Source organism: Taudactylus pleione, unplaced genomic scaffold (genome assembly GCF_031769625.1).
Source record: "Taudactylus pleione unplaced genomic scaffold, aTauple2 ptg000436l, whole genome shotgun sequence".
Classification (NCBI taxonomy): Eukaryota; Metazoa; Chordata; class Amphibia; order Anura; family Myobatrachidae; genus Taudactylus; species Taudactylus pleione.
In genome coordinates this window covers 1773854-1797403 of record NW_028284838.1, presented here as the reverse complement: position 1 = coordinate 1797403, position 23550 = coordinate 1773854, and the positions used below count along the sequence as shown (strand labels likewise).

Here is a 23550-nt window from a genome sequence, read left to right as displayed (position 1 = left end):
CTTCGAACTTGCCACACGTGAAGTCAGTTCAGACACTGCCAGCTTGAGTCAGGTCATTCCCCTCATCAGGCTTTTGCAGAAGCAGCTGGAGAAAGTGAAGGAGGAGCTAAGACGGAGCGATTCCGCTCGGCATGTGGGACTTGTGGATGAAGCCCTTCATTTGCTTTGCCAGGATTCCAGGGTGGTCAATCTGTTGAAATCAGACCACTACATTTTGGCCACCATGCTCGATCCTAGGTTTAAAGCCTATGTGGTGTCTCTCTTTCCGGCCGACACAAGCCTGCAGAGGTGCAAAGACCTGCTGGTGAACACACTGTCAGTTGAAGCGGAACGTGACACGTCAACAGCTCCTTCTTCATTTTCTCCCGCAACTGGGGCTGCTAGGAAAAAACTTAGCTATCCTAAGCTACCCGCTGGCGGTGATGCAGGGCAGGCAGGACCAAGTTTGGACATCTGGTCTGGACTGAAGGACCTGGCAACAATTTCTGACATGTCTACTGTCACTGCATATGATACTGTCACCATTGACAGAATGGTGGAGGATTACATCGGTGACAGCATCCAAGTAGGCATGTCAGACAGTCCATACCTGTACTGGCAGGAAAAAGAGGCAATTTGGAGGCCCCTGTACAAACTGGCTCTATTTTACCTGAGTTGCTTTCCCTCCAGTGTGTACTCCGAAAGAGTGTTTAGTGCAGCCGGGAACCTTGTCAGCGAAAGGCGTAGGAGGTTGCTTCCACAGAATGTGGAGAAGATGATGTTCATCAAAATGAATTATCAGCTCTTCCAGGGAGACCAGCCTCCAGAACGTATAGAGGGACCTGTGGTGGTGGATTCCAGTGGGGACGAGTTAATACTCTGTGAGGATGAGGATGTACACACTGAAGAGGGTGAGGAATCGGTGGATGAGGAGGATGAGGATGACATCTTGCCTCCGTAGAGCCAGTTTGTGCAGGGACAGATTAATTGCCAGCTTGTTTTGTGGGGGCCCAAACGAACCAATCATTTCAGCCACAGTTGTGTGGCAGACCCTGGTGCTGAAATGATTGGTTTGTTAAAGTGTGCATGTCCTGTTTATACAACATAAGGGTGGGTGGGAGGGCCCAAGGACAATTCCATCTTGCACCTCTTTTTTTTCTTTGCATTATGTACAGTTTGGGGCCTAGTTTTTCAAACTGCCATCCTGTCTGCCACTGCAGTATCACGCCTAGATGGGTCACGTGTTTGTGCCGCCCACTCGTCTCGCTTAGCATAGTCATCCAGCTACCTCGGTGCAACCTTTTGGACATAAAAACACTATTGTGAGGTGTGAGGTGTTCAGAATAGACTGGAAATGAGTGGAAATTAAGGTTATTAAGGTTAATAATAGCATAGGAGCAGAAAAACCTACAAATTCTGTGATTTTAGCTGTTTTTATGCTTTTTTTCAAAAAAATACAGATCCAAAACACAAAACCCAGAACCCAAAACACGGAAGGGTGGTTTTGGCAAAACCAATCCAGATCCAAAACACGAAGAAAGATCCAGATCCAAAACCAAAACACAAAACACGAAAAGTGGCCGGTGCACACCCCTAATATATATATATATAGTGTCAGTCACTTGTGTATGAGGGCAGAGACAGTGTGATTTTAACTTCAAGCTTATTTGTCCAAAATGTACTGTTCTGTGTTACTCTGAGTGTGCTGCACCCCAAAGAAAGAAGACTTATTGTCTTGTTATTAAGAAAATAATGATAGCAAAAAGAAAAACAAATTTTTTTACTGGTGTTTAAAAAAACTCCACCAAGCATCACTTTTCGTTATGGGCTTTTCACAAACTCTGGGATGGTTAGTGGATGCTTGCCTGTACTTTGGGATTGGCATAGAGCCAGTACAAAGTCTAACGTGCCAGTGGTATTCACCAGGGACCCCCGCCAGGAGGTTTGGATTTGGCTGAGTCCGACACGCAGGTTGCGGCCCTCTGACTTGGTTCCCTAGTGCAGGCGCCAGTGTACACCTGAGCATAGTAGGGTACATTGTAACGTACTTGTAGTCAGCTAGCCGAGTCAGAACCAGATGGACAAAGTGATCAGACGGAAACAGGTCACAGAGGATAGTCAAGGTCACAACCCGATATCAAGCGCAGTATCAGGGAGAGGACATAATTAGGTCACAAGCAAAGCCAAGGCCAAGAATGTAGGGATCACTAGTAGTAGGAATGCTGGAATATGGTTTTGGAGCCTATATTCTGGCAATGTCTAGTGCCCAGACACTTCCTCTTACAGGGAGGAGTTCCAATCTCGCGCCAAATGTGACATCACGTTTGGCGTGACTATCTCTTTGAATTTTACACAGGTCGGAGAGCATGCCCCCAGGGGAGCCATGGCTATCTGCACATTGCCGCCAGGGGAGGAAGCTGGAACATACAATAGCGGGCACCGAGGACACCCCATCCACAGCTCTGCTGCTCACCAGAGTTGCCGGACCCAGTTAGTGCATGCCGGTGTCTGGCTCTCTGTGACAGGGCTTGGCCAAGTAGGTGTGTGTGTTGATAAGCAGTGTATACTGTACTTTACTGGGGCGTTCATGTTCTTCTGCATCTTGCAAGGCTATCTATAACAAGCTTCTCATCAAGGCATATAGGCCCTGATTCAGACCCGGACGCAAGTGGCCGTTCGTACGTTCGGCATACGTACCGAAATATGTTAATTTAAGCGCTCGCTCGTAATTTCGAACGCAGCTAAACTTCCTCCCCAAAGTCTACCGACCCCTCCTCTAGCTAACGAGCGAGCCAAATAGCGAGCGTACATCCCCAATGTGGCTTGCAGGGAACGCACGCACAAGTACAAACCGGAAGTGGGCCTGTCAGATTCCGATTACCTGCTCGTTTATTCTGCCTACCTCCCTCAATCGTATCATGCCAATCAATATATCAATTATCTTAATTGCTCGTCACAAGTTTTTTTTTTTTATTTGGACATGCAATAAACTTTACTCTTGTCCGTGTTTGTGTTTACCCGCAGAATACGTACAGCTTAAACATTCGCTTTTATTTGTCAAAATACATGTTTGAGGCAATTATCCATTTGTTTTCTGTGTTTTTACCCACGCATATTTTACTGGGTTCATTTCTTTATTTAAATTAGCTTACGCATGTCACTGCATCAAGCCTATCATAACTCTCAATAGATTTGTGGCCCTGTCGAACACATGACTCATACACTAACCAATAGAATTGGTCCTGTTAATTACCCAAATACATTAGCCAATCAAAATTATTTTCTGGTCTTTATTAAAATTGTTTTTTTTAAAAAACACCATTGTCATCATGAGAGCCTCGGCATTCACCAGGCGGGAGCTCCTGGTATTAACCGAGGTGATGGACAGGCGGATCACCAGCCAGCCTCCCCCCATCACCAATCGGGAAAAGCGTTCCGCATATGCGGAGGTACGTGGCCGCCTGCGTTCCTTCGGCTCACGCCGCCAGATCGGCCAGCTGGAGCGCAGGTGGTCCGACCTGCAACGGCGGACGCCCCGCTTGCTGGCATGCTTTCGCATGCAGATAGCGGAAAGTAAGTTTATTTGACTTTGTTTTTCATGTTTATCTTTGTGGCCCTAACTGCGTGTGCATGTTTTCATGTATGGCCTGTTTATTCTTTGTCCTCATATCTGCATGTGCATGTTTTCATGTATGGCCTGTTTATTCTTTGTACTCATATCTGCATGTACATGTTTTCATGTATGGCCTGTTTATTCTTTGTACTCATATCTGCATGTGCATGTTTTCATGTATGGCCTGTTTATTCTTTGTCCTCATATCTGCATGTGCATGTTTTCATGTATGGCCTGTTTTTTCTTTGTACTCATATCTGCATGTGCATGTTTTCATTTTTTGGAGTTTAACAATTAGCGTTTAACAAGGTGATGTTCTAAACTAACCTCAATTTGTTTTCCATCATTTAGGGGCAGAGCGAAGACTACGGCGTCATCGCCGTCAAAGACGGCACTCTCGGGCCCTCTCCCCAATCCCCAGCCAAACATCCTCTCCCCAAAATACCCTAAATTCCCCCTCCTCCCCAGCCTGCCCAGACCCTGTCGCACATCCCTCTGTGCTACTTCCCCTCCATCCCAATTCCCCCTCCCCTCCAACCACCCCTCTCGTGACTACCCCCTCGCCGGAATCGGTTATCACCCCTCCCACCTCGTTGGGGAATTTGCCCACCTCCGAGGAGGACGAGGGAGTTGGTTCTGGGCCAGCCATCATTCTGAACGGTATGTTTCCCTTTTATCCTTTTTTGTGGTTTAAAATGTGTTGATCTAATCCTGTGTCTGTGCCTTTTCCTTTTTTTTGGTTTGTCAAAAGTTTTGTTATATCTCTGTTTGTCTTTACCTTTTATTGCTGATTTCCCCATACACATATCCCACATGGCAAAACAGTCAAACTTGACTGTCTGGTTTTTGTTTTTTTTTGGTGTCCATTTTTTGGGCCTTCTGTTTTTTTTGATAAATGTGCTTTTGGTCACACTATTGTCATTTTTTGATAGCTCTGTTTTGCTTGTTTTTTTTGGGTGATTCTTAAATTATGTAGTAAGCCCCACAATTTTCTAACCCACAGAGGACCAGAGGCGTTTGGCGGACCTAGCCGGGTGCGTCCAAGTGATGCGTGGCCACGTGATCGGCCTGCTGGTGGTCCTTGATCGTATGGCAGGGATCCTGCATCCATAATTTTTTTATTTTATCGCCAAATTATTTTTCATAATTAAAAATTTTGAGTTCAGTCTCATTCCTTGTCTCCAAATCTTAGATTGTTTACACTTACATAAGTAGACTCTTGCAGCAAGTATTTGCAACTAATGTCACTAAGATTGTGTGTTGTTGATTTTTAGAAAACAGGCACATGAAACAGCTAACAGTAACAATCGGCTTGGGGCATTTTTTGGTTTGACATTTTTTCAATTAGTACATTTTACATGTTCCAATTTTGGGGGCAACCTGCTTAGACCGAGATTCCAAAGCATACTGATTCTACATAATACCTTTGGGTGTTGGTTTTGACCCAGAAAGCATAGTTAAATATTGTGCAAATTGCGACATTACAGGATTAACCCTTAAGCAATTTTAACGTGGGTGAACCTGGTTACACTTGCTTGTAATGTTCAAGAAAAATTTGGAAATTACAAACTCAAAAAATTTATTCACCACATAAATAAAAAACCAAAGTGTTGGCTCACAAACAATACACACAGTAATAACAAAATGTAAAAACCATCAAACACCATATGAAAAAATTATAGAAAAATCAAGAACTGGTTGACGATTGAGCATGCCAACATGATTCCACAAATGTGGCGTTGCAATATTGGGTCCAGAATATATATCCAATGTGTCCCCATGAAGGTTTGTTTTGGGTAGCAGGAAGTAGTCATCGTTTCAGTCCAAAAGATTATGAAATCAAACAGAAGATGGGAAATAATAAACAAATTAATTAGATGGTCTCCAAAAATCCTTACCACATTGTGTCAAAGAACTTCTTTTGTGCCAATAATTACCTAAAATATCTGGCCACCACATCATCGCGTATGGCCCCCCCACATACTGACCTCCGACCAACCTCGGGGGGGCCATCCTCAGGCAAGGCATCCTCTGGCTGCATTGGGACAACCCCTCCTTATGGCGATGTTGTGAAATATCCCACACAGGACCACAATTTTCGAAACCATATCCGGCAAATACATGAGCTCGCCACCAGAGCGGTGGAGGCATCTGAATCGGCCTTTTAAAAGGCCGATACAGCGCTCCACCACTTGCCTGGTGACTGTAAGTGCAGAATTAAAATCACTTTGTTGCCCTGGTGTGGGAGCCAAATAAGGAGTGAGCAGCCAGGGCATGCAAGGGTAGGGACTGTCTCCTGTGAAAAAGAAGTGACAACATCAGGATCACTGTGTATCAAGCTTAACATTGTTATGTACTAAAGGTCTCCACTTACCCAGAAGCCACGCATCACCAGCTTGTAGGTTTGTCTAATTTTGCCATATCCCTGATTGCCGGATGACGAATGAGTCAAGTGCACTCCCGGGTAATTTTGCATTCAGGGACAGGATCTGGAGGGAGGCATCACATACCACCATTACATTCAGGGAGTGATAGTGTTTGCGGTTCCGAAAAATGGCCTCCAGCCGTGCTGGAGGCTGAAGTGGTATGTGAGTACCATCCACAACCCCTATGATGTGTGGAAAGCCAGCTATTTGGTAAAAATTGGCCTTGGCCACACTAAGGGCACCCATATCCAAAGGCATTTTAATAAAATGATGGAGGTGCTTGAAAAGGGCCTCCATCACTGCCCTCAGGATCCTGGAAAAGGAGGATTGGGAGATTCCAGCAACTATTCCCACCGTTGTTTGAAAGGATCCTGAGGCACAGAAATGTAACACTGCCATAAAATGCGTAAGTGGTGGTATTGCTGTAGGACTGTCAATTTGCCGCTCAAGATCACTCTCTATTAATGAGAGAGTGTCTATGATGATTTGGGGCGGAAGATGGTAGCGTCGTAACACCTCATCATCGGGCATTCCAAAAAGGGTGACACATGTTCGATATATCTGGGGCCTTGCACGCCTACGATGCCTACGCCTGGGACGAGATTGAGGTTGGTCGGCTTCTGGGAGCATGGCCACAACAATCCGACCAAGATCAACCTGAAATGGCAAGAATTGAATGTAAGGTTTGTTTGCCCCAAAAATTTTTTAAAAATACTTATCTTTACGATACAATCCAATGATGCTTACATGCCGGGGTATTGTCATGATTTACCAAGCCTAAAAAAATTTGAAAGCGAACAATGGAAAAATTTGGGGTGGCCATTTAGGAATCCAAATGGGGTAAAATACAAAACATAAAAGGGGATAAACACACATTTCTCCAAAGAGCAAAACGACAGTGCACAGACTACCACAATTTTAGACCCCAAAAAAATACAAGATTGCTAACGGTAAATCTCAACCAATTTAACTACAGAAAAGAAGCAGGCAAAAATGCGCTAATTAGTTCGCATTTACAATACAGAAAAGAAGCAGGCAAAAATGCGCTAATTAGTTCGCAATTACAATACAGAAAAGAAGCAGGCAAAAATGCGCTAATTAGTTCGCAATTACAATACAGAAAAGAAGCAGGCAAAAATGCGCTAATTAGTTCACAATTACAATACAGAAAAGAAGCAGGCAAAAATGCGCTAATTAGTTCGCAATTACAATACAGAAAAGAAGCAGGCAAAAATGCGCTAATTAGTTCACACATTTAGGAATCACAAAACCAAAGGGACAAACTGGAAGGTGAACCAAAGTTGCGAAAAAAATAACATGAACATTTAATAAACAAGTGAAAATCCAAACTTACCAATACAGGATATATAAGTCACCGGAGAAAAAGGTCGTTGGGGCAGAGCCAAAATAAACCTACCAAAGGATAATAGAAAATAAATTAGCTAACAAAATTTATACAAAAGAAGGATAGCCAAATTGAACAAAAGGAAGAAGGCCAAAAACTTACCAAAAAAAGACACAACAAATAAAAGAACCACACCAAAACAAGCGAACGGAAAGATAAACTACAAAAAAACGCACAAAAAAAAACACCAAACACCACCAAATTCAATTCCCGCCAACCATCCACTCCGACCAACGTAACCTCCAACAACCAACACCCGCCACCTAGACTCGAGACGGCCAAAGCCATAAATAGTGTTTCTTTTCCCGCTCAAATTAAGGAGGGATCATAGGAACGCACAATCAATGATGCGGACGAAAAATAAGGACGCATGTATAAATACGTCACGACCCAAAAAAAACGGTCTGGTGTATTTCTTGTTTTGCTCTAAGAAATGGATACAGACCAGCCAAACAATGGCCAAGAGGCGGCCGGTAAGTTTTTCAGGCATTTCCAAACAAGGATTATTTTGAAACATAATATAGTGAAAGTTTGCACGCTACAATTTCTCAATGTTTTAACAAATAGGTGTGGAGGATGACATGGAAGAGGCTGCTGGGCCCAGTATTCCGGCCAAAGCAGGGAAAAAGAAAAGGCAGCCACAATTCACAAGAAAGGAGATGGAGGTTTTGGTTCAGAAGTGTGTGGACATCCTGCCACAGGCAGACAGGAATATGGGTGTAAGCCAGAAGTGGAAAATGTGGGAGGAGATAGCCAGTGCTGTCAATAGGGTGGGTGATTATGTCCATCTAGCCCGGAATGTCAAACGGCGGTAAGTAAAAACTTGACCCCCCTAAAACCAAAAAAAAAAAAAAAGCAGGAATAATGGTTACTTTTTCACCCGCAGATGGCAAGACTTCAAATATGGCCTGAAACAAAAAATGGCGGACAGGGCTAGGCATGCAAGGGGGACAGGTGGGGGTCCCACCCCTGTGTCATTGGAGTTGAATGATTTGGAAGAGCTGGCACAGGGGTGTGTGCAGGATGTGGAGGTGTTTGGCGTGTCCAACATGGATACGGACATGCCAGACTTTGCGGCTCCTCATGTTGTCCCAGGTAAATGTTGTGATGTAACCAACTCTGAAATGTTATTGTGACAATATGTAGATTGTAATGTTCCTCTTTTCTCTTTTTTCTCACAGAGACACAGGCGGATGAGTCTGCTCCAGAGGGAAGCCTTGGCCGCCGAATTTCTGCTGGCTCTGCAGGGGAGGAACCAGTACATCCGGCTGAGGACCCTGCAGAAGCCAGTCCTGGGCAATCCCCCTCGCAGGCAGTGGCACTCCTCACAGAACTCAATTTTAAATCGGATTCCCATACGGAGATTCTGCAGAGGATGGACGCCAGTCTGCTACGGGTGGCTGAGGCCCTGGAGCAAAATGCGGCGGCCAACGTGACCATTGGTCAGGCCCTGGTATCAACATCCGAATCGCCAATGCCCTGGAGCAGCTCGTTCGTCAGCACATGGTGGAGCCGACCTCCCTTCCTGCCGGAACATCAGGATCCTCCACCTCTGGCACAACAACAGCCATTCCTCCAAATGTGCCTAGCCCTGTGCCTACCCTGTGCGGACCCGGTCTGACGCCTACCCTACCCCAGCCAAACGGGGAAAGAAACGATGACAGCACTGGCTACTTTGCCCACACTCCTTCTGTGCTTGCCCCATATTCCTTTCTGGCCCAAACTTCCCTCTCCTTTCTTGTGAATTGTTTTTAATTTTTTGTTCTTTTCTGTGCCAAAAATATAATTGAATCCAAAAATATGTGTCCAATATTAGTGGGTAACAAGGAGCCAAAAAATGTACAGGACAATGCACATGATTTGTTTAAAAATGTGTTTGGCAAATAAAACATACAAATTGTTCTCAACTGTATTGTGACATTAATTGACAATTGTTTTATAGTTAATTCTGGCCCACCAGGTAAAAACGAAATTGGAGTTTGGGACTTGCAAAAAAACAAGGGTTAAAACAAACTGTTACTTTAAAAAACACTTTGGAATAAATGTTTTAAAAAACACCAAAAAAAGGCAAAAGGTTACAATACACACAAAGATGAATACAATCTTGTTACAAAATGCAAAAATACTAACCAAATTGTAAAATACATTACTACCAAAAAACGCTAATTGATTGTGTAATCCTGAAATTAGCAGCCGAGATTTTCAGCTGCGTACGGTTTTGTGCTATTACAAAGTGAAAAAAAAAACAAGCTGGTTTTCAATCCAAAGTTGATTGTTTATCTGACAAGCCATGATAAATCGATGAAACATCGTGGAGGCCCGGGCAAAAGGACAAGGCCATCGCCATTGTGGTCGAGTAATCCAGACCCTAAGCTGTGCGAACAGTTGAATGGAAAGAGGATCAGCCAGTGACGTATGAGTTGGTACGAACACATTGGACGTTCGCATGAGCTAATTTATGTACGCCCCAAAAACGCCTCGCCACGCCTGCGTTTTTCCATCTCCACCCCCGTCACCGCCCAAAAACGGCCTGTTCTGTCAATCACATTTGACATGTCACTTCCTGTTCGCAATTTACCGAACGAGTGAAAAAAAGCACGCAATCTGCCATACGCACATGCGCAGTGTTACACTGACGCATGCGCGGTTTCTCAACATCGGAACGCAATGAGCGAACTGCTGTTAATGAGCGGCTCTGAATGAGGGCCATAGACTCCATTTTCTGCAGCTTCTTCACAGATACAGAGTACTAACATAAAATCCTATAATTAATTATTGACTTCGGCTAGGCTGTTACTCTGCATTAAATCATTTGTTGTCTGAGGCCTGTGATTTGCAGTTTGGATTCAATTTCCAGTTTAAAAATTTCACTGGGATTTTGGAAGCTTGTTTTTAATAGTTTGTTTCATGTCTCCAATTTATCAATCAATGCTGTACCTGGCTTCCACTAAGTACTCCACCTCAATTTACCTGTGCTGGCTTCTAGTTCTTGATTAACATTCTGTAGGATTGTATACTTTATTAAACTGCCATCTTGCAGTGCCACTATGTTTCAAACATGTGCTACAGTATATTCATTTAAACTGCCATGTGTTGTGCACCTGCTCTGTCACTTAGTTTAGCCAGCTCGCTGCAGTCCAATATGGGTGAAAACAATACTGTGAGCTATGAGGCGGTACAAATTGACTGGAAATGACTAGAAATGTTATTGATGTTAATAATGCTGTAGGAGCAAAAACAGGGCTACATGACATGATTTTTGCTGTTTCTATACATTTTTAAAGAAATTCAAACCAAAACATTTGATGGTAGCTTTGCCAAAACTAAAACATGACAAAGATTTCGAACCATAACCAACACAAAAAATGGGGGTCTGTATGCATCCCCAATGTCGACATGGTCACTGCTGCCTGTCAACATTTTCATGTCGATTTAATGCATGTTGATCTGAGAACTGTCGACCTAACATATCACACCCATCTGCTTGTTAGCACTCTGCCTGATTACTTCACAGTGAAAGGCACATGACCCCTGTGAGTTCTCTTCTTTGATCCATAGAATATGATCTATTCACACAATGGACTACACTACCAGCTTATTATGAAACACTTGTAAAGCATTCACTGCAATTTTCAACTTAGTTAATGTTTTATCACATGCTCTGCTCTGAGCTGCTTGATAACCCTATTAGTATTTTATTGTGATTCCTAATTATTCATTGAATGTTGGTTTGACAACCCCTCCAACACCCAGTGCACCCTCTCCCTATCTCCCTACAACCTCCCCTATTTTCATATTCTCAGTGGATTTGTTATATTCTACTGTTGGAGTACATATTTTCAGTTCTCATGTTTTATTTTTCTTATTCTAATTTTATATGTTATACTGTGAACTAATGCTCATCTGCTTTGCATTTGCAACTTGACATCTGTAAATGTTTAAGTTATAGTGTGTATCAAAGTTTACAACTGTTTAAAACTGTCTTATTGAAGAATAAAATTATAATAATTTGATTTGAGTGATTAACATTGATCTGCTAAAACATATTTAACATATAGATGAGTTAAAACCTGAAAACAAAAAAGACATATACATTCAATTTAGATGATCAATTATTTTTAAGGTGCTATGGACACTGGCGGGTGGGGGAGTTTGTGCCACTGGGGACCTATCACTACTAGGAGGTAGGGGGTAATGCCACCGGGTTGCTGCAGGGAAAGTGTAATTGCACTGGGGAGCGGGGGTCATTTTACAATGGGGGCCTATGGACACTGTGGAGCAAGACACCACCTAGGCATACTTTTGTTTTCCAATAAAAATATTTTTATATTTTTTTGAAAAATATGTACTTCTGGGCATTTTTTATTTAAATAGCCAGTTAGGTGGTTAAAAATGCTAAGGATCAGCACCACTCATCCTAAGCACTGCAAGACTTGAAATGGAGAGAAATCTCACATAGAAAAGTCCCACATTGCTGGTAGGTGCAGCTGGAGCTGGGAAGTAGGTAGGGTTTGCTGACTCATTACATTGGATGCGTGATGTTGTCATGTATTATCACCAAAGAACAAGCATGGGGGAGCATCTCCCCCATAATGGCTGCAATAAACTTTGTGACACACTGTGGGCACCAGACAATATCACCCTGCACAATATACATTATTAGAACAATATACATTATTAGAACCAGGAGAAGGGTGGAGGCAGTCAAAAATGTCGTATTCTGAGATGACTGCAAATAATGAGTTATAACATACAGTGCATGCGCATAAGTGAATTACGCATTTTTGCATATTTTTGGGGCGATTCTAAGTCTGCCCGGTCTCTCTTTGTGTGAAATGGGTGTTGTGAGGCTAGAACTAGGTGGTGACAATACAATTACACAGAACTGTTCTGTCTTGTGGGAGACGGTGGACGTGTAGTTAGTCCCGTGCTATTATGAGTCATGCGTAGGGAGAAGGGAAGCCTGTTTCACATGGATCTTTTGCACCTAACATGGGGCTGGTGCAAGTACTGGTAATAATGACGTTAGCGGCAGTGCTTATAAGATAATCGCATTAGCCCTATGGAAACTCCATGAGCATAAACACCGCTTTGTGTCCAGCTCAGAATAAGCCTATCTATACTCAGGGCCAGATTAACAATGGGGTGGATGGAGTTACCGCTTCAGGCCTCCACATAAAAATAAGCCCATTATCATTGCAGCATTACATTTCTGGAGACTTCTGGTGAGTGGACCCTCTGAACTACCCTGGTTTTAGGCGCTCCTTTGATCTTCCAGATTAACCTACATATTTATAGGGGTCTTACCTTGCTGGGTTGATCCAAGGTGGGAAGCTCCATCTTGAGGGTAACTGCAGGCAAGTGCATCTACATCTGGCTGACTCTCTGCAACTCATATCCCACTGGAATCTAACATTGTGGTTTTGGCGTGTGTGGTGCAGCTGCCATCGTTGTGGTATAGCCTAGCTGATCTCCTGAACTCCCTCTAATGTCCCCTGCTACTACCTCCCTACCTCCGCTGTGGACTGAGTGTTGCTGTGCTGGACACTCCTTAAGTGCCCAATAATGGCCTAAATAGACTCAGCACAGAGGAGAGAAAAGCCTTTACTGGTGAAGAGGTTATTTAATCTGCAGTTTTATTTCATAATTGTATTTTGCATTTGTGTTTTTATTTATTTATTTTTGTTTTATATATTAAATACATACATACTGGTAGGTTAACCATTTCATTGAGGATGATGAGTAAAACTGTGGAGGATGAGTTCCATTCAACTCCATAGTGAGGAACTGATAAAAAAAAAAGCATTTTTGCCTTATCCACACTGTCTATGATGACCAGTGAGGACAGCAGGCACCCGGTGATGTGGATCAGGAAGTGACGTCATTGTAAAGAAAAAAACATATGAATGAAAAAATATGGGAAGAAGGAAAAGAAACATCTACATACCTAACTACCGTACCTAGAAAGAGGGGCAGGGCCGGCTACAGGGGGAGCAGCACCCTGTGCAAAATGGGTAATAGATGTGCGTGACCAAAAATGGGGTGTGGTCTAATTACCATAGGACACAGGTTACGCCCCCTAAATTATGTTAACGTCAGGCTGGGGGCGAGCCCAGCACTGCATCACAACTGCGGCGGTGGAGGTGCCCAACCTCCCGACCACCCGCAGGACACTTCATCCCGCGGGTGTAACAGCGGGGCAGCGCCCAAAAAATGGGACTATCCTGCCAAAATCAGGAATGGCTGGCATCACACGGAGGGGGCATGGCCAGTACTGGGCCCACCAATAATGTTATATATATCAGAATGGCCCTCGGCAGAAAAAAGGTTCCCCACCCCTGAACTAGAAGAAGCATCCAAGACTGCCAAGCAAGATAACTATTTGAACTCTATATATACTATATTTTATATTGACCATATGCATATTTTTAAATTTAAATATGACAGCAGCAGTAATTTTTCTGATATATTTGTATGACTGATTGATAATTGTGATTTCTTTATCCAAGATATTGACTTAAGTTTTGTGTTGAATTTCAAGCACTCATTCTACGCCTCTTTTCCTCTTTAGTTTGTTTGTGTCTGTGTGGTACGGAATAAAGGTTCTGATCTTATATAAATCATTATTATTCGCTGTATATATAAGCTGTGTAACATGTAGTAGCTGATGAGCTCTCTGACAGACAATAATCATCATGAAAAAATTGTAAGTAGTGAAACTTAAATTTTTTTTAAATTTGCTGTTTTATTTTACAAAGAAATATTACAATTCATCAACAGCCGGTTATAAAATTATCACAAAATTATCAAAGTGGCTCTTTTTGCTGAGACAGCTTTTCAGAAGAGTGATAATTTTTCCCTGCAACACTTTCCCCTCGCCGATTATTCACTTATGTAGTATACTTGAAAGATGCCATGTTATTGGACCCTTCAGTGAAATTAATTTATGCGGATTTGCAATATATCTGGGGCTGCTGGAAACCGGGAGTCATCAGGATAATTATAGCAGTATCTTAATACATGAGGCACACATTCTCTGTGGCTGCTAAAAAACCTGGAGATATCAGGATAGTAAAATTACCCCTAATAAATATTGATGAAATGTGTTAGCTATTTTGCAATTAGAAGTGATTTTCAGCAGAAAGCTATATTAAACTTTTTTATAAACACATTTTATTGGTTTTACACAAGACTGAAAGACTGAATACTATATGTCGGGTTATCTTTGTGTGAGGGTTCTATTTTAAAAGAAGAAGACCTAACCATTCTGCTTACCCAATAACCTACACCTTATAAAAGGATACATAACTGCCTTTGAAAAAGTAGAGAGGACCACTGGTCAATATTTATATGAGTGCTTCCAGGGACCCTTTATATACACTACAGTTCAAAAATTTGGGGTCACTTAGAAATATCCTTAATTTTAAAGAAAAGCACTGTTTTTTTCAATAAAGATAACATTAAATGAATCAGAAATACACTCTGTACATTGTTAATATGGTAAAGGACTATACTAGCTGCAAACTTCTGCTTTTTAAAGGAATACATACATACAGTAGGTGTATAGAGGCTATTTCCAGCAACCATCACTCCAGTGTTCTAAAGGTACATTGTGTTTGCTAAGCATGTTAGAAGACTAATGGATGATTAGAAAACCCTTGTGCTATTATGTTAGCACAGCTGAAAAGGTGTTTGCTCATTAGAGAAGCTATAAAACTGGCCTTCCTTTGAGCTAGTTGAGTATCTGGAGCATCACATTTGTGGGTTTGATTATAGTCTCCAAATGGCCAGAAAAAGAGAACTTTCATGTGAAACTCAACAGTCTATTCTTGTTCTTAGAAATGAAGGCTATTCCATGTGAGAAATTGCCAAGAAACTGAACATTTCCTACAACGGTGTGTACTACTCCCTTCAGAGAACAGAATCAGGCTCTAACCAGAGTACAAAGAGAGTGGGAGGCCCTGGTGCACAACTGTGCAAGAAGACAAGTACATTAGAGTTTCTAGTTTGAGAAATAGATGCCTCACAAGTCCTCAACTGGCAGCTTCATTAAATGGTACCCACAAAACATCAGAGTCAACATCTACAGTGAAGAGGCGACTCCAGGATGCTGGCCTTCTAGGCAGATTGGCAAAGGAATAGCCATATCTGAGACTGGCCAATAAAATGAAAAGATTAATATGGGCAAAAGAACACAGACATTGGAAACAGGAAGATTGGAAAAAAATGTTATGGACAGATGAATCAAAGTTTGAGGTATTTGGATCACACAGAAGAACATTTGTGAGATGTAGAACAAATGAAAATATGCTGGAAGAGTGCCTGACACCATCTGTCAAGCATGGTGGAGGTAATGTGATGGTCTGGAGCTGTTTTGGTGTTGATAAAGTGGGAGATTTGTACAAGGTAAAAGGGATTTTGAATAAGGAAGGCTATCACTCCATTTTGCAATGCCATGCCATACCCTGTGGACAGTACTTGATTGGAGCCAATTTTCTCCTCGTACAGGACAATGACCCAAAGCACACCTTATGCAAGAACTATTTAGGGAAGAAGCATGCAGCTGGTATTGTGTCTGTAATGGAGTGGCCAGTGCAGTCACCAGATCTCAACCCCATTGAGCTGTTGTGGAAGCAGCTTGACCGTATGGTATGCAAGAAGTGCCCATAAAGCCAATCCAACTTGTGGGAGGTGCTTTAGGAAGCATGGGGTGAAATTGCTTCAGATTACCTCAACAAATTAACAGCTAGAATGCCAAAGGTTGTGTAATTGCTGCAAAAGAAGCATTCTTTGACAAAAGCAGTTTGAAGGACAAAATTATTATTTGAAATAAATATCATTATTTCTAACCTTGCCAATGTCTTGACTATATGTTCTATTCATTTTGCAACTCATTTGATAAATAAAAGTCAGTCTTCATGTAAAACATGAAATTGTCTGGGTGACCCCAAACTTTTGAACGGTAGTATATATATATATATATATATATATATATATACACATATACATACATATATAAGTGTAGCCGAAAAAAGAATGGGTGTCATTCAGGATTGTAATTAGAGATTAGTGTATAATGTAGGGGTTTGTGGGGGAGGAATAAATAAAAAAATCATACTTGTTTATATGGGCAGCCCTTACATGGAAATGGGGATCCAGGGAGCAGTAGCCAGCATGAATAGCTGGAGGAGACAGGGCCGAGGGGGTCAGTGACCAGCAGGCAGCGCAGGAGGAGATGGAGCCAGGGATCAGTAACCGGCAGGCACAGAAGGAGGAGATGGCGACAAGGGGATCAGTGACCGGCAGAATAAGGTAAGTGCAGCTTGCTGGAGGCATGGAGGAGGAAGAGCACAGCACAGGTGAGGGATCTGTACAGATCCCACTGCTAAAAACCTTGCTACACATGCTGCCGGCAGCAAGAGAGCACTTTCGGGGAACTGTATGCCATCCCAGGATGGCAAACAGTTTCACTATCAAAATCCGAAAATAAAGAATTTTTGCAGTTTGACGAATCCCACAATCTCTTGTACTTAAGTATGGGGTGTGGAAATTATCAGGACAGTTTTTTAACAAGGAGATATGAGTGATATCTCCTTCATTACAGTTTTGATGAATAGAAACTAACTTAAAAAGTTTGAAAAAAACAATACAATTGTAAATAAGGCTTGTTTAGTTGATGAATAGGACAAATCCTTAGGGGACACTGACAGAAGGGGAAAGTGGAGGAGAAGTGAAAGCTGGGATAGAGACAGAGAATGAGCAATTGAACAAGTAGTCAGTGAGTGCAGCATCAAGAAGGCAAAGAATGAGAGTGTGTTGTAATATGTTTGTTGTTTTTACTGAGGGTCATATTTACTAATTATGGGGTTCTAGACCTTATGAGACTAATTTCTAATTGCCTCTTATCACTGCAGTAAAAAATTGAAGACCACCCGGATGTATTAAAAAGCCCGATAGGAGCCCATCCTTACTGACCACGCATGTGTGAGTGTAGAGTTCTGGGCAGAGAACCTACGGATCCCTCTCCCGGTACCTTTTGCTAACTATAGGGGCCTAGCTTGGTAAATACATCAATTAAGCAGCTTTTGCAATAGAAAATAGGGGACAGTTGTTCTCGGAAGATATATCACAAGTATTCTTTGATAAATAAGCCCTTCTGTCTGTTACTTAGTCTTAGGTGATGGTAGTTAATTAAAATTAATGATTTGGTAATAGGTTAGTGTACGTTTGAGAAATTATGTAGAGAATATATAATAGAAAAATGCAATTAATATAATAAAAATCCAAATTAATAAAAACTACCTCTTACATTTTAACAAGAATCCTTCACAAAAAAACTTTTCATATTACAAAAACATAGGAATACACATAGATCCACAGACACCCCATAGGAAATGTTGTGCTTTAATCACCATTATAACAGTCCTTTCAAATAAATGAAAGATTATACCTCAGTAACATTTTCATTTTGATTTATGGATCTAGGAAACGGTGGTGCCCCAAGATATACAAACGCATACATCCTAATACAATATGCAATGTTAATGAGAGCACAAAGGTAAATAGTTACAATGGGATAGGTTTTATGATTACCTTAGGTTGTTTCGTTTTTGCTATTGCTTGTAACAACCTTAGCATATGATGCTGTTCTCCTTCATCTAAGTGAGGCATCTGTGACACCAGGTTCCTCAGACAGTGATGTATTGGCTGTGGCTGCATCTCATAGACAGAAGGAAGTACACGAAGCAGCATGCTATTACCTGTAAGACACAACAATGCATTTCAATTCAACATAGATTCCTGTACTTTGACAAACGCATGTCTGAACGGTACATACCTATTTTACATGTTATACAAAAAATTGTTGCACTGTACAGAAAACAGCATGACAACCTATGCTACACTACACCCATGTGCACGGCCCCAGTAAAATAAACAAAACTATGCAAATTTGTGTCCCATTTGAAATAAAAAAAAACCTACTCTGACGTCAATGCTGCCCCAGCACAGATGTGGTGCTGTTTAAGTAACACATAAATAAATTGACAGCACTTACCCTTAAATTCTTATTATATGTTTGTTTTTTACTTCCACTTAAAGGATTTTTTGTTTCTGAAGAAAAATAAGCAGCATAATAACAAGAAATTCGAACCATACCCGACATTTGAGTTTTCAGTTTCACCTTACATTTTTGCAAAAAAAATCCCCCAAAAGTATTTTCACGGTTAAAATACTGTTCCACGATAAGGCAATTGTTTTATTTTGCAGATACATGTTGTACACTCAAGTGGACACATGTATACTCTTTAGTTTTACAGTTTAAAAGCTGGGACCACTGCCTGTCCCGCTGCACTAATAAGCATGGCACAGGCATGAAAGGGAATATGCTTTAACAAGGCACCCGGCAGCACACTAACGTATAGTATGGCCAGTATGCGTCTCCCTGAACTTTTTTTGTTTGCAATGCAGAATGTGTGATGTTATGACATTACACCGCTAAAAGGAAGAAGAGCTGCGAAGAGGAGCAGCCGCTAGCAGCCAGAGAAGGTACAAAGGGGCAGGAGCAAACTAGAGAACATGGGGACAGGGGCATTAGCTGGGGAGTAACAGGGGGCAATGGCTGCAAAGACTCATGGGGGTGGGGGGGCCTGAGCTGCAGAGATACAGGGAACATGGCCTGAGACAAACAGGGAGGGTATGCGCTATAAAGGCACAGGGGAAATGGCTGCAGAGACACGGGTGGAGTGAGTTCTGCCATTTCTCTAGAATCACTGTAAGCTCTGCTTCATTCAACTCTTTACCTACTGGGTGGGGAAGTTCCCCATCCCAAACAAACACCCAACCCACCCCCAAAAAAATTGTGTACTGGACCCCAAGATTTCAGTTGTCTAGCCTGTTTATGCTAGCTTTCTCCCTTTTGTTTATTATTGTAAGCCAAGTTCAGGCACCTATATAAAATTGTATCCCGGAATTTTCAAAAAAGGGATATTATAAAGAGAAAATGCAGAAATGATATCAGCTGCTCTTAACATGATCCATATTATTTTTTGGACATCATGCTGCAATTATATTACATAGATAGTCCTGTGGAAGTTGAACACTCAAAGGCTTTCCTTAACTTAACTTATGTATTAGTATATGTTGTTATTTTTGTAATATAATATAATTTGGGCCTATTTCAGAGGTGTAGGCTATGTCAGAATGGGATTGAAATACCGGCGGCTGAACAGAATCCTGACAGTGAAAACCTGACGGTAGGTAAGTATCCTAACCCTCCCCTCTCCCCCCCTTAACCCTAACCCTCCTGTAAGGGTGTCTAACCCTAACCTCCCCCCTAGTGCCTAACCTCCCCCAAGGGGTGCTTAAACCTAACCCCCCCACCCTGCACCCTAAACCTAACCCTCCCGGGGGGATGCCTAACCCTAACCTCTCCTTATTGGCACCTAACTCTAACCCCCCCTTACTCTAACCTAACCCTAACCTTTCCAGGGGGTTGCCTAACCCTAAGTCCCCCCGGGGGTCCCTAAACCTAACCCCCCATCCCCGGGCTAAGTGTTATATTTATCCGTCAGACGACGATCGGGATAGCGGGAGTCGGTCTTCCGGCATTGGGATTAACATAGGCATCGGCTATTCGACGCCTATGTTAAGTCCCATATCGGGAAGAAAGTGTCGGTATTTAGACCGGCGGCATTGCGCCTGCCGGTCTAATAACTACATCCCGGCTATGTCAATGCCGCACGCAAATGGTCAATGCTTTCAGTCTAGACATGCGTCCAAGATGCACTGTGCATGCTTCCCGACATAACAGCTAAAAGTCGCAGAACAAATTGGGATGCGAAGAGGCATATTTATTGGTGGTGACAAGGGGTGGCTTTCCAGAAGTGGACATCAGGGTCGCAACTAGGGCAGTGCGGTCAGTACCACTGCACAGGGTGCAGAATGCCCTGTAGGCAGAAATGGCCGCCGCTATATTGAGCTGCTAACAGCACCAGCAAGCCGGTGCGGTGTCTGTTTAAATTTGACGCCATCCATGAGCCATTCATGGTCCACAGTGAGCAAATCACGGCTCGCCATGTCATAGCGCTGCCCGCTCGCTGTGTCTGCTGTCAGTCAGTTTGCTAGCAAACGGTGACTGGGAGCAGACATCAGATGAAGAGCTCCAGCCACCGTGGAGGAGGCGAGAAAACGCCATTGCTGGCCAGGATGGGCCAACAGTAGAAGAAAGAAGATGAGGAGAGGAGAGTGTTGGTGGGAAGCAAAGAGCTAAAAGAAACTCCCCAATGCAGCCTCTCCCAGCTTACCGGTAGGCGGCCTTCATCACCGGTAATTTACCCTTGGGCATTAGGTGCTTGTGTGCAATCAGGCCTCAGGCTTGTGGGGCATGTTAGGCAAGCAGAGGGCTTGTATAGTATAAGTGACTCTGGGCATTAGGCCAAGGTCACTTTATGTGCCCAAAACTAGGCAGGCAATAGCCTGAGCCCCTATGAGTGGCTGGGCATTAGGTCCAGGCCACATTTTTTTTCTAACAGATAGGTAAGGGGGGGAGCTACTGTATGGCATAATGTGTATCAGGGCTATACTGTGTGGTCTATAAGGGGCTATACTATGTGGTCTGTAACTGGCACTACTGTCTGGCATAATGTGCAATATGGGGCATTAATGTGTGGCATAGTGTGAATAAAGAGCTGTACTGTGTGGAATAATGTGAATAAGGGGCTATACTGTGTGGCATAATGTGCACTGAGGGTACTACTGTGTGGCATAATGTGCAATAAGGGTACTACTGTGTGGCATAATGTGCAATAAGGGGTACTACTGTGGCCTAATGTGCAATAAGGTGCTATACTGTGGCATAATGTGCAATAAGGGGCATTACTGTGTGGCATAATGTGCAACAAGGGGTACTACTGTGGCATAATGTGAATAAGAGGCTATAAGGAGTACTACTGTGTGGTATAATGTGAGAGAGGCTGTGTGGCGTAATTTGAATTGGTAATATTGTGTGGCCACACCCATTCCCTGTGAGGCCACATCTTTATTTTTGTTGTGTGCCTTCAACACATGCTATCTGTAATTAGACGGGGAGTGGGGGACACCAATGCTATTTCGGGCACAGGGCACCAAATGTCTAGTTAAGGCTGTGCTGGGCATCTCACATGCTTTTGATGCAGTTGCACTGATTTCGGTGGGTATGTTCAGACAGACATTCTGTGCGTCCATAGGGTGGGTGCAACATTCAATGGTGCATCTTAAAATGCAAAGCTACGGATTAACAGCTCAAATGGTGGGCGTCTCTTTACGAAATTTGCGGGCGGCATTAACAAAGAGATGCGATCACGGCTACATTAGCGTGCACCTCTGAATCAGACACTTTATTTCAATAGTCACTGTGTTGTCATATAAATTCACATTTGGGGCGAAACAGTGTAATTATTATCAATATGTTTACTGAGATGGAAAGCTTAATTAGTTTTTGTACTGATAAAGAAACTTGTGCAACATTTGCTTCTGAACACATGAAACTGTTTTAGCATCTCAATACTGTACTTGTTATTTACAATTCACTGTGGAACAGGGGCCAGCAGGATCAACTTTGTGGTATTATATGAGAATACTTCTAAGATGTTTCATCACATATGGTTAAGATTAAATTCTCTTTGAAGAAGATAAAAAACTAAGTCTGAAATGGTCAATTAAAAATCTAAATTATTGAAAAATGTATCTCGATGTATAAACAAATACAAATCAATCATATTAAGAAGTAAAAATGCAATCCAATGCTATTAAAAAATTTGTACTGGAACAGTGATAAGTAGTAAAAAGTCATGCTAATGTCTTATATCAAATTCTGTAAATCTGTAAAGTCAACATTACATTTTTACAAGAAAAACCTCCAATTTCTGTATATACAGTATTATAGTAAGCTGAAAATCCATGAGTATTAGAGGGACTTAACATAAGTGAAATTTCATGGGTTTCATTTGCACCTCGACTATGCAATATATTCCTTAAATATCTGAAAGGCGTATAAAATATATTTCTCTTGCTAATATTATGTAAAAAATGTGAACAAAATCCCTGTGTAAAATTTAAAAGTTCTGTGTAATCTGCAATTTTCCAACTATATGAACTTCTGGAATTGCAAATGTCTGGTACGGAAATATTGTCTTTGTGATACATACCTAAGTTAAGAAGGGAAATTCTCTTTTCCGAAATAGTGACCATTTATATTAAATACAGGTACAATGTACACATCTAAGCAGCCAATGTACTGGACTGTGATCTATGTTGTTTCTAAATAGAGACAAATAAACAATATTCTAAAAGACTAAAGCAACTCATTATCCTGAAATATGTTTATTTACATAAACAAAACAAATCTAATGTTGTGGCTTTTAAATATGCTGCTCAATGTGGAAAAATAACTAGATGTTCCGGGAGATTTAAGATTTCGACTTCAACAACATATGGATGACAGCTGTGTTTGGTTATGGTTTGTCGTACTTTAGCACAATTATGAAATGAGTGATAAAAAAATGCAAGTGTGATTTCTTTATTCAGAGCTGAGCTTAGTAGTAGCAACCATTCAACATCTCAATACACAGATGAACAAATACACAAAATTCTGCTTAACCAAGTATTAATACAGTATAAAGCCATGACAATGCTATTAACATCACATAAGGATTTGTCAGATCAAATTAAATAGAAAACATATTTTGCAATTACCTTTTAATCTTTCTCCAACCCACACGTGACAGAGGCCATTTTTATATTTTAAGCAACTAAAATCCCTACTAAATGTGTCTTCTGCCACATATTTGTATGAACTGCCAGTTATAAAGGATTCACTAAGACAAATTTTCATTAAATTATTCAGTATACACAGTACTTTTTACATATCAAGTACTGTAAGTTTTAGGTGGCTGGTCCACATTACTAATGTATATTTTATATTTACTGAATCCATTAATGGCCATTACTTATACATTTCAATTGACCATGGCCTATATTTATTATATTATATTGGCCATATGCTACAGTGCCACACTATGCTACAGTAGGGTGAGGTATAATGTGCCAACATTCAAAGTTGGCCTTCATTACCATGTCAACAATCAGCA

The 23550-nt window shown here is 41.9% G+C and overlaps 1 protein-coding gene across 1 annotated transcript in view; it reads right to left on the bottom strand.

Moving 5' to 3' along the window:
* The window catches only part of VEPH1 (ventricular zone expressed PH domain containing 1), a 538007-nt gene that overhangs the window by 390754 nt on the left and 123703 nt on the right, over positions 1-23550 (bottom strand). The window contains exon 4 of the mRNA XM_088447638.1: positions 18017-18183. Within this exon, the coding sequence (XP_088303764.1) occupies positions 18017-18183 (167 nt within the window). The remainder of the gene's footprint in view (positions 1-18016; positions 18184-23550) is intronic.